Below are 15,229 nucleotides of genomic sequence, written 5' to 3' on the forward strand. Positions count from 1 at the left end.
CGTTTGCAGAAAGTTGCTGTTTGTTTCTCCATCACAATTTCTTTCTCTGTTTGGGGGATTTTTTCCTCTTAAATTGTTGCTGTATTTGAACATATTTTAAAGTCACTTCCCACACGACAGATATTTTTAAAATCCCTTCTCGGGTGAAGAGAGTACGACCTGGATGAAACGCACGGCATAGAAACCACGGAGCAGGATGCGTCCGAGGCAGGTCCATCCCACGGGCACAAGCACAGCTCGCATACTCTTCCGGCCCTGGGAGAGCGTCCCAGGGATGAACCCCAGAATGGACTCCGGGGTGAGACCCCGGGATGAGACCCCGGGATGAGACCCCGGGATGGATTCAGGGATGGACTCCGGGATGAGACCCCGGGATGAGACCCCGGGATGGACTCCGGGATGGACTCCAGGATGGACCCCGGGATGAGACCCCAGGATGGACCCCGGGATGAGACCCCGGGATAGACTCCAGGATGGACCCCGGGATGAGTGAGTCCCCAGGATGGACTCCGGGAGGAGTCCCCGGGATGAGCTCCCGCCCCGCCCCTCGGGACAGCCAGTGTCGGCCCCGCCCCTTTCCCCGCCCCTTTCCCCGCCCCCCACGTCTCATCGGCCAATCAGCGGCGGCGCCCCGGGGCGAGGGCCGGCTCTTTCCCGGCGCGGCGCTTCCGGTTCCTCGGCGCGGCCGCCATGGCGCCGCCGCGCTGTCTGTGCCGGGCGCCGCTGCCGGCGCTGGCGCTCGCGCTCGCCCTGCTCGGCCTCGCCGCCGCCGCGGAGCCGCGCCAGACCCCGGCGCTGGAGCTGGCGCAGGAGCTGGCGGAGGAGCTGTGGAGCGCGGGGCTGCCCGGCGACCTGCCCGAGCTGGAGCCCGAGTGCCGCAGCCTGCTGGCCGCCTTCGCGGAGGGCAGCGCGGCGCTGACGGGCTGCCTGGGCCGGCGCGCCCGCCCGGTGCGGCTGTGCCAGGGCTGCCACGGCCCCTACCGCCGCCTGCTCGCACAGTACGGCAGCATCGCCCGCGCCGTCGGGGTGCGTCCGTGGGGCCGGGCGGGGGAGGGTGTGTGGCTGCCGGGGCGGGCTGGGGGCCTGGCCCCTCTCCTTGAGGCTTCCAGGCCTGTGAGTTGGGTGCCGGAGCACGTCGGGTGTTGGTGGGATGCTCGGGATGGCGGGCTGGAAGCCTCGCTGGGGTGCGCAGGGCTGCTTGGCAGAAGCTGGGGGTGTTGGGGAAGCGCTGGTGCCAGGGCCGGCCCCCTCCTGCTGCTGTGCCGTGGCACGGTCCGTGCCGCCCGCTCCCGGCGTGGCCGGGGGCAAGCGGCTCCACCTGCGGAGAAAGCCGTGCGAGTGGAAAAACTTGAGCTGTTCTTGCTGATAGAGCAGTGCTCTGGCTCGCAGGTTGTATGAGCACTAATGGGGAACACTGCTAGAGCTTGGCTGACTGGCACTTCCCGGAAAATTGGTGGTCTGTGAAGCGTGTGAGGCACATCATCTTGTGAGGAGCCGTGTCATGGTGCTCTGCCTCCGAAGCTGATGGGAGAGTGTGTAGAAAGCATGAGCGGGGCCCAGTGCACCTTACTGCTGGGAGAACTTTGACTGAAGCTAGGTCTTCTGTTTACATCCTCCATGGAGTTGATCCAGTTGTAAAAGTTAGTTCCTTGGATAATGTGAGGATGACATTAGTGAGTCAGACCAAAGGGCCTTTGTTCTGTGATGATGGCTAAAAGTGGGTGCCCTGGTAAGAGAACTGACAGGGAGCAAGTCTATAGGAGTATGTACCCTGGATCATACTTTCAGTCTTGGGATTTCTGAATTGCCATTGATGAGAAAAATCTGTTTCTCTTCAAGCCCAGGTGCTAAATAGGTGCCACAGTGGCCTGTGAACCATTCCACTGCACAGTTTCCTGTCATTAGAGAAGTATCAGTGCTGCTTTTGGGTAGTGTTTTGGCTTGTTTTCCTATTTCCCCTCAACACCCCAGTGCTTATATTGCAAGAGTGCATGCATATTCCTTTGGTAATTGTCCTCTCCTGGGCAAATATGTAGCCAGTGGTCTCTTGATTTAGTTTGCAAACTTGGGGTCTATTTGTTTCTTTTATGGAAGCTGTTTCACACCAGTGACTAGGTGGTGTGAAAGTGAGAAATTGAATGTGTAATTCTCTTGGGGACTTTTACCATGATCTGTTGGCTAGGATTAAGTAGCCAGATGTATTGTGGTACTTAGAATATGTATGAACTCATTGCAGCTTCTGTGCTTGAGTGCTAGCAGCCTGGGAGGACTTGTCCACTATGTGGTCTGGAAGGCACTTTTGTTGGCTTTCCTTCTGTGTGTGGATTTACTAACTAGGTGAATAAAGGAGCTGGCCTCTTGCAACCTCAGTCCCTGATTACAATTAATTAATCAGGTATATGATGTTTCTATCTTAACAGTGGTTAAGAGTGCCGTGTGACAGGAGCAGCCAGTTTGAGTTTTGGGCATCTCTGAAATATAAAATCCTCCTCACCAGGCTAATTAAAGAATCAATTAGGCAAACTTTATTTAAGGAATGATTTAGGTCTATGTGATTTAGTTTTGGTGAAGTGCTTTTACCTACTTGTGAGCCCAGGTGGCGAGGAAGCTTCACAGCCTTTGTGAAGCAACCAGAGTTTCCTGCATAAACAACATTCTTGCATGTCTGTAATTTAGTAGAAATGAAAGTGGGCAAGTGTGGGAGTTACCAGATGTGGCAATATTTGACTTCTGCAATTGAGCCTTCAGGGAAAGTTCTTATTTAACCTCCCCTCCCCATTTTAACAAAGTGAGGCAGAAACTGGATCTCTTGTAAAGCACTGTAAGGAACAGGTTTCTCATTAAAGAGATTATTTTTTTCTGTGCCCCACATCACTTATCAAAGAGGCTTTTGGCGGCTTTGGCAATTTTGAGAAGTGCTTAAGTCAATTTAGCAGCCAGACACCAGGAGCTAGAGCATGGGAGTCAGCTGACTGGAGGTCATGGTTCTGTATCTGAATTCTGGTCAGAGTACTTCCTATTTATTCTGCAACTGCTTTTACAGTCGCTGTGTGTTTCTTATGATCTTGGTCCAGAGAATAAGTTGTGGTAAGAGTTGTGGCAGAGCCTGCTTTGAGGATGGGGGTGCATTGAATGGCTCACTAAGACAGATGAGCTCGGTAACTGTGTCTGGGGAGGTGAGGGCTTGGCCTGGACATGTGCTTGGGTGAGTAAGCGCAGGCACTGCTCCACACAGGGCTCTGTTCCTGGTGTTGCTGAACTGGGGAAGTTTGCTGCTGATAGAGTACATTGGTGCAGCAGTTTTGGAGGCTGTTTCTGTTTGGGTTTGGTTTGTTTGAGACCAGTCCACTGGTTCAGCTCCCTCAACTGTTCCTTTTGTCTAATGAGAAGGACCCTGTCCTCTTCTCTGACTGCTCATGCCTTGAGCTGGCCCCCGGGCTGTGGCCCAGGAATGGATGAATATGAGCCATCTGGCAGAGAAGGTCCTGTCTGTGTGCTTGGTTTTTCTTTTCTTTTCTTTTTTTTTTTTTTGCCATATTTTTTTGACTGACTTGCATGTAGCCCTAGTAGACCTGCAGAGATTGTGTGCTGTAAGCTGTGCTGCTCACAGTATGAATTGGAGAATCAAAAGACTTTTGTTCCATCACTTCTGCTCTGCCTTTCCCAGAAATATCTATGTGATATGTTGTGATTGTTTTAGATGCGCTTGTGTAAAATACATTTCAGAAATTCCCCTTTGTGTTTTTAACACTTCTTCACTTCCTTTTTTGTTTTCTTTTATTTCTAGAATTCCTCTGAGAGCCACAACTGTGCCAAAAGCATCTTGACCTCAGACAGGCTGCAGATAGTTGTGACCCTTTCGGAGTTCTTCAATGAAACCTGGGAGGCAGCCAACTGCGCAAGTATGTGACTCATTCTGTAGCTCTCATGCTGCTGTGGTGATGTAGCCCCTAAAATTTGCACAGATCAGAACTGTGTGTGTTTGTTTGAATACAGCCAGTAGATAACACACAAATCTTGAACTATAGCCACTCTAAGAGTGCTTTCTCTTGTAAGGGCCAAAAATCTGAGGGCAGTAGTCCATCAGAAAACTACTAATAGTGCTTATTACTTTCAGGAGAATTTTCGAGGATGTTGGCTTGCTTTCACAGTGCTGTTGTGAACTCCTAAATTCCTCAAATAATGTTGGTTTTAAAGGTCTGGCTGATTAGAGCACCTGAAGTAGGGTAGGATGGATGGAAGCAGTAACATAGGGTTGAGCCCATGACTAGAAGGAAAGCCCCAGAGCTTCTATCAAAGCTGGTAAAAAGCTCAGCTCTTTTCTTAAAGAATAATAATTACACTGTGATTTCTGCTATTGTGTTCATGGTCTAGCTGTTTCCTGGGTGCTCTCCATTTCATCTCTGCTGCTGGTGCTTCTGCTTCCACAAAATGGCTGTTACTGTTGCTGGGTAAAGCCAGATTTGTAGGCTGGGAAATAAAAGTAATGTCTTGTTTTATCTTGAAGTCCGAAGATAATTCAGTCCCCCTCTTCAGAAAGCTCTTGATGATAGTCTTCATCTTTCACTTAATCAAGGCAATTAATTCTGAAATGTGTTCTCGATGAAGCGTTAGGTCAGCAGGTCTGAGATATCAGTGGCAGGCAGATAAGGAAACTGCAATGTTGACTAGACCTCTCCTTTGTAGTTGAGAGCTCTTTTTGCAGGAGTAGTGTCTGGGGCTTGCTGGCTGTGGAAATGTTAGAAATTAAAATATCCCAATGTTTTTCTTTCTTTCCAACAGATTGTTTAAAGAATAACAGTGAGGGATTATCAAATTCTACTGAAGAATTCCTGGATTTATTCAATAAATCTCTGACATGTTTTGAACATAACCTTCAGGTATTTATGCTGTGTATTTAAGAGAAGCGCTAAATCCTCTAACTGCTACCGAAATTTTATTTATGCTGAATAAACTGCAGATGCAGACTAGGCAAATAAACTGCTGCTGAGTTTGTGAATTGTGGGCAGATTAAACCCATGATCGGTAAAATGCAGTTGTTTACAGACTGAGTGCCTGAAATTAATTCTAATTGATACTCACCTTGACTTCATTTTGTCTGTAATTGCAATGCTACTTCACATCAAAATTTCTGAATTCACAATAGTTGATAATTGCATAGTAAAAACCAGCATGTCTGCATGCTCTTGCTTTGTAGAATTGTTGTCTTTTTTATGTAGAAATTCAGTCTTTAAATAGCCTTTTGGTAATATGGACTAGCTCAGAAGGACTAGGCACCTTTAATTCTTGTAGCATTTCTTTTGACTGTTAAAATTACTCATAGTTAAAGGTTGGCCATATTGCAGAGACAACTTCCTTGGTGAAATAAATGTGGTAATTGTCTTCAGAGAAAATGTCCTATATAGCTTAAGAAACTGCATATTCCATTTCGGTCAGAAGCTGGATGGATTTCAGGATCGTCCAGAAGTAAAATAGGTTTACCTCAATGGGCATGGGATAATCTTTGGGGAAACTATCTGCTTCTTTATTAATGCTTTCTAAGAAATGGGCCTTTATAGGCCTTGGTCAGGAGCAGTGTGGACTGGTTTATTGAAAACTTCAAGTGATTAAACTAGAGCTTAACCCAGTGGTCAGTGGGTAGCTGGTACAGCCATTAATGGGTTGAAATATCTTCAGAGATTGTGGTTTTCTTTTCAAGTGTCCTGTATTGCATTCATGGAGTGCTGAAGGCCACAGATGGAAATGATTGCTTGGTGTGGCACAGTTTGTCTCTGTCAATGTCAACAGTAACAAATTGAACCAATTTTTTTTTTTAATGCTTTAAACTGTCATTCATTCAGAGTTTTATAACCCCAGGGGCAAGGCATCGATCTGTCACCAAATAACTACACAGAAGTGTGCAAAAACTGCAACGAAACCTACACGAAATTGAATGACCTGTATAACCACCTGCAGAGGCTGAACAGACAAGGTGGTGAATCTGCTCACTCTGCACACTTGTGTATTGACGTGGAAGATGCAGTAAGTGTTTGTTAATACACTTTATTAATCTGAGCCATTTCTGCTTTTCATACTAGGATTGCTTTTTCCTTTGGGCAGGGGGCAGTGCCTTTGGCAGGCTGGTGTCCTGTGGTGGGAGGTGCTTGCTGGGGCTGTCCTGTGAGGTCCTGTCCTTGGGCAGTGCTACAGGAGTGTGACTGAAGCTCCTGATCTCCTGAACCCATCCCATTTGAGTAGCTGCACTTTCATTTCTTTTTACTGTGAAGGGGATGGATTTTAAAAAATAAATCTCTTAATCTGGCTTTTAATGTGAGGCTTTACTGCTATTGTTCTAGCTGGTAGGTTAATTGATTCCTTATTACAGCAGCTGTTTCTAGGCATCCTTAGCATTGACAACATACGTTTGGAAAAAGCTTTGGTATATTGTGGGGTTAAAGTGGCTGGGCTGAAGGAATGCTCCTCAAAAGTATGGGATTAGCCCTGTCCTCACAGGTTATCAGTGAGCTCTCTGAGAAACAGGCATGCAGCAGTGTCTACATGTATCTGAGTACAGTTATGTTTTTGAAGCTTGTAAAAGTTTTGATGTGAAATCTTGGCTCCATCTAAATAGTTTGTTTCAACATTTCCAGGTATTTGCTTGCTTTTGGGGGGAGATCAGTTCAAATGCAATTTTCTGAGGTGGCACTTGAACACTTGCTTTCCTGAGGCCTGAGTGTTTGCTTGTGCTTGCTTTCATGGTTTGCTTCTGTTTTCCTTTTAGATGAACATCACTCGGAAGCTTTGGAGCAGGACTTTCAACTGTTCTCTTCCCTGCAGTGATACAGTCCCAGTGATTGCAGTTTCATCCTTTATCCTCTTCCTCCCTATTGTTTTTTATCTTAGTAGCTTCCTTCACTCGAAGCAGAAGAAACGGATACTCATTTTGCGTAAGTGGTGGTGTTGGCATTTCTCTGTTGGATTGGGAGGTGCCAGGGATTTGCTTGGCTCTTGTGGGAGAGGAGGCCCAGCCAGATCTGCCTGCAGCTGTGCTGACGGCGCTAATAGCAACTATTAGCTGCTGCTGTCCCCTGAAGAAGGGTAGGAAAGAGCTTCAGCCATATCTTTTCATTAAAGTTTCTGGATGTGAACAGAAAGCTGTTTGCAAGTCTGTGTCAGATAAATAGAGGGAGTGGAGAGACTAGTTTTGTGGAATTCTTTGTGTTTAATTTTCATATAATTTTTCCCTTTCTAGCCAAGCGCATCCAGTCAAATGCCAATCTTGTGAACATCCAAGAAAAATACAGCTGAGCTGCAAAACAAAACCTGAGAGCTGCTGCTGGTATACAGTGGGTACAATTGTGTTGGAATGAGGCCGGCACAAAAGAGGAGTTAATTATGGTTTAGTGTAATGATACAGAGCAACACAAGTTAAACAAAATGCTGTCTGACTTCTAAGCAAGGATATTAACAAACATGACAAGGCAGGGCTGTGTGACACTGTATGGACCCTGGTTTTGAAAAATCTGTGGGTTTTTTTTCAGTCTCGAGCTGAAGCTGTGTTTTTCTGTTCCTAAGCTTTTGTACTTCACATCGGTAGAATAGCTACACTTCCCTTGCATGGTATTTTCCTATATTTGTTTCACAAAAACCTGAGATTTTGAATCTTTTTGAGGTGATTTTGGTAGACAGACAAAATTTCAAATAATGTTTTATGTTTCTGCTTAAAACATTACTTTTAATTCCACATAATATTCAGACTTGGGATGGAAAGAACCCTTCAAAAAAGTTCCTATCTTTCCTATACCACTGAAAAGTCATGCTGCTGGCATCTGTTAAAAAAGAGGCATGAAATATGCAGAGAAAGTGGCAATATAAACTATCTAAAATGGCAACAAAAGCAGCACAACTGCCAGTGCTGGACTTGAATAGTAATTATTGATGGCTACAGTATTCTGTTTTCTCTGAAACTGGTGGCATATTTAGTCTTTTGCACACTTTAACCACTAAAATTGTTGCTTTTCAAATCTTACATTTTCAGAAGCTAATTTTACATACCTCCTTGGGTAACAAGTTTTCACTCTCTGTTTATTATGCCATTTCCTTTCCTTTTTAATTCTAATGTTTTAGTGGTTTTTTGTTTTGTAGAGGAGAAGTGAGGTAAAGTCAAGTCACTGGAAATGCTGGATTTACTGGTCTAGAGCTTGCTGTGGTTTAGTACAGAGGTGTTTACAGGAACTTTGTCAGGTAAAAGTTGTGTTTTCTGGGTAATCTGTTTTAGCAGTAAATGAACCAGTGGGTTCTCTTACTTAAAAACTGTTCTGAAGAACATGAATATACTGTGTTGGGAATTGGTGACTTTCAAGAAATAGTTTAAAAATATTATTCCTGTGAAATAGATGGATGTAAACAAATTCCAAACTTGAGAACTCTGAAGCTGATGGAGAAATTCGTGCAATAACTGTGGGGATGGGTGGTGTTGCTGTCAGCACCAAATTGTGGGCACAGTTTGATCGCTGCAGCAATAGTGGCATGTCAGTTTGTTTATTGTATTTCTGATTTGGGAGAGTGGTAGTGTTCAAATTATTTATAGCTGTACCTGAAGTTAATGAATGCCAGGCCTTTTGCTCCAATTTTTCCATGTAATTTCTAACCTGGAGATAAAAAAGAATGGTCATGACTGCAAAAAAAAAAAAAATTAAATTTCTCTTGCAATCTGTGCCTGATGTCTGTCAAAATGTCCCATGAAGTAGTTGTATTTGATTTGCTTTGGAGCCTATAATGTTGAATTTTTCCTTTGCACTAAGGCTCAAATAAATATATAACAGTGTAACTAAAGCTCTCCAAAACATTTGTTTTATTAATTATTTTATTTTTATTTGTTATTTTTCTTCTGCTAGGACATGCTGTTGGTCTTGAAGTCAAATTTAACAAGTTTATTAAGCAGTATGTTTAATAATAAGTAAATACTGTGTTAGCAACTGGTCCCACCCATATTGTGTGGGTGTTTTTGTGTTTTATCAGAAAGCAGTATCTGTCTTCCTCGGTGTAACATGTGAATTACTAGATCAGCAGTCACTTTGTTTTAGGTAGTTTACAACAATGATACAAAACTGTGTTTCTCTTGTGCAACAGTACCTTCATTCGGCTGGGAGAAGCATGCTGCCTTTTAAGAAAAAAAAAGTATTTTTTTATATCTATTATTCTTAAACTTCAACTTTCTGGTACTTACTCAGCTGCCTGCTCTAATAGCATTACATTGATTTGGGACATCATATGATTGAGAGCTGTTCAAAGGAATCTTTCATTCGTGCAGATAAAGCCAGTTTGTATGTGCAGCATTTCAGAATGACAGCTTTTATACTGTAAGCGGTGGCTTTTTGAGCACATTCATGTTAAGTAGGTCTGAAAGTCATTACTTTTGGATATGGTGGTTAAGCACTTTAAAAAAAATCAGCTTTTCTTATTTTCCTGGCTCCTAAGCCAAACGGAAATACTCATGTGACTTTTGTTGTTTTTGATTTTAAAGCAGCAGCAAAGTTTACACTTGAGATTTTTAATGTTAAAGCTATTATCTTCTCCTTTCTTTTTTCTACCCCCCTGACTTTCTACTGTAAACTTTCTTTACACAGTGTTATATTTTTGGTAGGATATTTCATATATAAATTGATTGAATTCTCTTTATACTCTATTTGCTAGAGAAATGTGGAAGCAAAGAGACTTTTGAAAGAGAAATAGAATTCTTTTTGCTGCTAGTCTTTCATCTTTATTTTTTTCCTTTTTGGTATTATGTGTATTAAAAAGCATAAACTTTGAAGTACTGGTTGTTTGTATTTTTTTTTTGGTGGAAATAAAGATTTCTTACTGTGGGGGGGGTAGCACTTTGATTCTTATTTATACTTACTAGGAAACCCCAAAACATGCAAAGTCAGCTCTAATAAAGATAGTCACTAAACAGTGAACAGTGTGGTTACTTAATTGCTTCATCTGTAGTAGTTTTATACTCCTCCTGTTCTGGGTTTGTGTTCAGAAGCACCTGCTTATTTTTCTTCATTATGCTGTTTGCAGGACAGCAGCACCAGAAGGGTTTTTCAGAGCAGTGCTGTGCTGAATTACAGAACAGCCACTGCTGGGAGGGTGGAGTTTCAGCTCTGTCCAAGCCTCCTGCAGTCTGTGGCAAGGCTTGTGTTAACTGTGACTGAGTTTCACGGGTGGGTGTGCAGCAGTAAGGCAGCTGGGGGTAACTTGCTGTCCTAGTGTGGGGAGGCTTTTGGTTGCCTGCAGCAGCCCCTTGGAGCTGCTGGGCTGTGGGGTTTAAAAAGCAGCAGTGCAGTGCCTCACCATGGAGAGAGTCAGGTGTCTTGCTGATGGCAGGAGCCTTGTGCTCTAGTGCTGCGATTTGCAAAGACAGATTTTAGTCTTGTCCCTTGCAAGGGACGTCCAGGAAGGTGGGGGAGCTTCAATGTCTGTGTGGTTCTAGCTGCCTGTATGCTCGGGAGAGGAACTTGAAAGGGAATCTGCGCAGGAGAAAGGCAAGTGGGAGGAGTAGAGGATTTCATTGATGAGTGGAGCAGAGGTTCAGAAATGGGGGTCTGTAAGCACACAGGGGGGAGGCTGCTGAAGTGCACAGGTGGTTGAAAGATGCTGAGAAAAGAGGGGTATGAATGTGACCTTCATGGCAGCTGAACTGCAAGGGGCATGCTCTGGCCTCTTGGTCGAAGTGGGGCTGGGGACTGCTGCATGCAGTGCAGCTGAGCTTGAGCTCTGTGCTGGGGGGCCTGCACAGATCAGAACTGGGAGTGAGGAGTAGGATGACAGCAGAGACTTGCTTCTGAGTCAAAAGCAACTGCTTTCTTCTGGGAGGGTACCTGGGTTGTGTGATGGTGTCAAAATAATCCTAGTTCAAAGGTTCTTTAAAGCTCCTGGTCTGTTTTGAGCTGAGTGAGGACTCCTGTTTAGCTCTAGACAAGGGACATTAAAAAAACACAAACATAGGTTTGTTTGGTTGTTTTTTTTTTTTTTTTTTTTTTTTTGTTGTGTAATGGCTGCTTTCTGCAGCTTCATTAAATACCTGCTATAATCACAAAATGGCTTCAGTTTCCTAACGTTTTGTTTCTGGTGCTTTCTGCCCAGTTAATCAAGTACCATCAAATCTTGTGTTTTTGCTAATTTCTACCTTAGTTTTCATGCCCTGAATATAGAGATCCTCTGGAATGATAAGCTGTGTGATTAGCAAAATCACTGTACTCCTAATCAGAATGTATGGGTAACTTATCAATTTTTGTTCATATTTCATTGTGAATTTTTCCTCTGGGACTGATGTAAGCATTTTTAGTCTGACCTTCATTAAGTGTGTGCAGGGTGTGCATTCTGTATCTTTGCCAGAGTGAAAAGTTACATTGGAAGAGCGAAGCCAGTAAATTCTGCAAGATTTCTCTGGAGTCTTGCTTCTCCCAGCATTGTGATGGGTGTTGCTACTTGCTGGAGGCAGCCAGGGTGATTTATGTGCCTTGTGTTGTGCCAAGAGTTGAAGTGCAAGATCCTAACCTAATCTAAGGACAAAAATAACATGGAAAGGAAGAAAACAGGTGATGTGATCCATGACCACCATCAGTTGTGTGATAGCTGTATCAAACACCTGCACTTGGAAGAGGTTACTGTCATCTTTGCTGGCCTTTCAAGTATTCCTGGCATGGTCTGTACCCTGGACTGGGTGTGGGCTTAGGGAGCTGTCAGATCAGCATCATCTTCTGTGATGGCAGTGGCTTCAATGCCTTGCTCTGCTGGAAAGTTGGTGCTGCTCCAAACCGGTTTCCTCCTGCATCTGCTCCGAACTGTGGCAAGGACAGTGCCAGGGAACTGGTGCTGTGGGGAAGAAATATGGGGATACTCTTGAGTACGGATTTGAAAGGAGCCTGTTACTTGAAATATGAGCTAGGTTTGGGCTTTTTCACTTCTGTGCATCCTGTTTGCAAAGGGGATTGAGCAGAATAGGGCTGACTGAGCACAAAGACAGCAGGGACACTGCTGCAATGTTTTGCCATGTCAGAGGCAAAGTTGTGTCAAGTAAATGTTAATTATTTTTTAACAGTATCTTAATTAGCTGTGGCAGAAATAAGTTAAATAGTTACATGAGCTCTAATCTTCCTCTGCTTCCATCTGAGGTGAAAATAATGGATTTTTTTTTCCAAATAATTATTAAAAGAAAGATACTCGCTAGTAGCTCAGTTGAATTTTTAACTTTTAATACTGAAAATTCTCCTCTGGCGCCAGCACAGTAAGTATCATGGATTGCTGCAATTAAACCAGTGCATTAAGTTATTCATAATACTCTTTCTGGGCAGTGTTCCCACCTGCTTAATCTGTGCTATACAAGCATTTATTAGAACTGACTGTTGAAAAACGCCAAGCTAAATCGGACACTAAAAAAAAAAAATTGGAAAATCAATATGATGCCCTAAACTGGTTTAATGTGTCTTTCCTCTTCAATAATCGTGCACGTTACTGATTTATTTGCTGTAATGAACCTGCCATTCAACCGAAACAAGATTAGCTGCTTAAACCGCCGCATTAAGCACGGAGCAACTTTAATGCTGCTTTATATTTCATTGTAACGCTCAGCACTTACGGTGGTGTGACTTTCTCTCCTCTGCAACAACGAGTTGGTGTGAGAGTCACAGAAGGCTTCCCAAATGGGGTTAGGTTAAAGCATTTGAAAAGGTAAATGTGGGTTAGAGAGTCGCAATGTGGCACCTCCTTCATCCAAAACTAAGTGGAACCAAACCGGTGAGCAGGATTAATGCACAAATTTATACTCCCTTCAGGATTTTTCTGGGGTTAACCACAAAATAAATGGCTTATGTCAAACTGATCTAGGTTAAGACAGAGAGAACGGCCACTGGCAATCAGAATCTTCCTTTGGACTTCATTCAAAAACCTTTTTTCAAGCATTTCAAAGAATAGCAATTTACTCTGCTGCATCAAAAAACAGACTGCAAGGGGCAGGCATCTTGGCTTTGCAAGAAGGAGTCCCAAGATAGATGTGGTAAAGACAGAAGGTTTTCAAAGGAGTCTGTAGAAGGAGACAGGGAAGTAAGAGCACAGGTATTCACACCTGTTCAGTATTGTGTAATGTATAATAGAAAGTCTGTTCTTGTGCATAATACTGGGCAGGTCTGAGAAGTTTAAGCTCTCCAGTTTCCAGATAAAACTGTGTGTTCTCTTCCTGCTATAGTGGCAAACTTCAACTGGGTTTTCAGTGGGTTTTGATTACTGTTTTGTTCTTTCCCTCTGTCATGAAAATGCTGTTTTAGATAATTACCTTCCCTTCTAGTTGATTAAGAAGCAAGTTGTATTTGCTGGGGCATCTGTATATTCTCCACAGTTCTCAAAACTGCAATGAATTTTCTGTTTGCAGTACAATGTTATGTTTCTTTTTCTTTGGAAGATTATGATGAGTTGCCAACATGTTTCAGCAGCTTTTTGGGGTCTTGGAGTCAAATTTAGGATATCAAACCCAGAGAAATGTGGTTCAAGGTATTGCAGATGTGTGCTGAGTTGAGAGCAATTACCTAAACATGTAGACATTATCAAAAAATATAGTACATTTGCACTTTACTGGAGCAGGTTTTCAAATGCAGGTGTTGGTTCTGAGTCTAGACAGTGCATGTTATTTCTGGTGAATGCTGCTTTTGCTCAGGTGATCAGAACACAGAGTCAGAAGTGTTCTGGTAATAAGAGAGTTGAGGGCTTGAAGGAAGCTGTTTCTGGAGGAGCAAATGCACTCTGGAAGTCTGTTAGGGGAAGCAGCCTTACTTTGCATTGCTCCATTTAAACAAAAGAAAACCAAACAAACCTGAAGATGCTTTCAGAACATCTGCCTGAAGGGTGAGTGCTGGGATGCAAAAAAAGGCCTTGTGAGTGTTGGCAAAGGTATTAATTTGCCACTGATGTGACACTTTTCCATGGAAGAACAGAATCTGAAGGTGAATATGATGGAGTGCCCTGGGAGGAACATGCATGCTTCAAGGGGAAAACACTGTCCCCAGCAGCTGGTTTAAAATGGAGGAATAGTAACAGCCATGTTTCTGTGGAATACTTGTGTGTTTTTTCTCAATTATCAGGAGCCCCCTCAGCACTGTTTGCTGTTTCTCTCCAAACTACACAGATGTACCTGATGCTTGCATTTAGCCCCTGGGTTCTGGTCACTCTGTGTTACAGCAGGCTCAGTTCCTACTGCATAATATGCTTATTTTTTCTGCTACATAGATAAGCAGCTGCCTTTATTGCAGCCACTCACATGAGTAACTTTAGGGCCACTCTTAAGTTCCCACAGTCATATTTTATTCACAGAGGAAGTGATTTGTGAGATCTTCTAATTCACAGTGATAGAAGCACTTGGACTGACCTGTTTGTTGTCCAAGCAAGCATCAGAAGAAGGGATGGTGAGAAGGAAGGAATGAGGGAACAGCAGTGAAACTGAGCAGGAGAAAGGAGGATTGAATAGTCCTGGGAAAGCCTCTGCCTGCCTTGGCTTGTATAATGGGGACTTATACAACGCGTAACCCAACCTGACCCTGACCCCTGCCAGTGCTCAGGGACTATATTTTTACTAAGATTAAGCTTTTCTTTTCTTTCTTTTTCCTGGAACAATTTCATTGGCTTTTAGCTTGCCTCTTGGCTGGCATGGTCAAAGCAAGCTTGCCTGTTCTTATCTGTGATATTTACCTGCATTCTCCACGAGTCTGTAGCAGAGGCTGCTTTGGCCCAGCAGCAGCTGTGTGTGTGCCAGCCTTGTTGGGGAGCATGTGGCTGTCTCACAAATGGTTGGGTGGTGAGGAACCACTCCAAAAATCAAGCAGGTGAAGGGGCCTAGTTTCTTTATAGGGCTTCTCTCTCACTTTCCTGAGGAGATTGTGTGTACAAGCTGATCCCCAGTGGCTGGTAAGAGGGGCAGATTTCTGCCTCTTAACACATACAGATGCCCATGCTTCTGTTCAAGTGAAAGCAGCTCTCTGTAGTAAGAGGTCAGAAATAAAACCCCATGTCCTGTGCATTCTGACAAGCATGCAGAGGGACTGCAGCTCTGTGACAGGGACCAGGCTTCCCCCTCAGGTTTAGGGGTTTATCCCAGATGGGATGGCTGCCCTGTAGTGCACACCTGGCTGCAGCAGTCAGCAGTCTTACATGTAGGTAGGCAAGCTCAAAAGCAAAGCAGAAACAGGTATGCTCTGCCTGACCTCTCACCTTCTCA

At 44.0% G+C, this 15,229-nt stretch overlaps 1 protein-coding gene across 1 annotated transcript; it reads left to right on the top strand.

Annotated features, from left to right (window-relative positions):
• The first annotated feature begins 690 nt into the window (after positions 1 to 690).
• On the top strand, positions 691 to 9,938 carry OSTM1 (osteoclastogenesis associated transmembrane protein 1). The gene is made up of 6 exons (XM_036380840.2): positions 691 to 1,026; positions 3,788 to 3,902; positions 4,783 to 4,880; positions 5,857 to 6,021; positions 6,761 to 6,926; positions 7,232 to 9,938. The coding sequence occupies exons 1-6, from the start codon at positions 691 to 693 to the stop codon at positions 7,285 to 7,287; spliced, it is 936 nt and encodes a 311-aa protein (XP_036236733.1). The 3' UTR covers positions 7,288 to 9,938.
• Positions 9,939 to 15,229: the final 5,291 nt, after the last annotated feature.

The sequence above is a fragment of the Molothrus ater genome, chromosome 3 (genome assembly GCF_012460135.2).
Source record: "Molothrus ater isolate BHLD 08-10-18 breed brown headed cowbird chromosome 3, BPBGC_Mater_1.1, whole genome shotgun sequence".
NCBI classification, from domain to species: Eukaryota; Metazoa; Chordata; class Aves; order Passeriformes; family Icteridae; genus Molothrus; species Molothrus ater.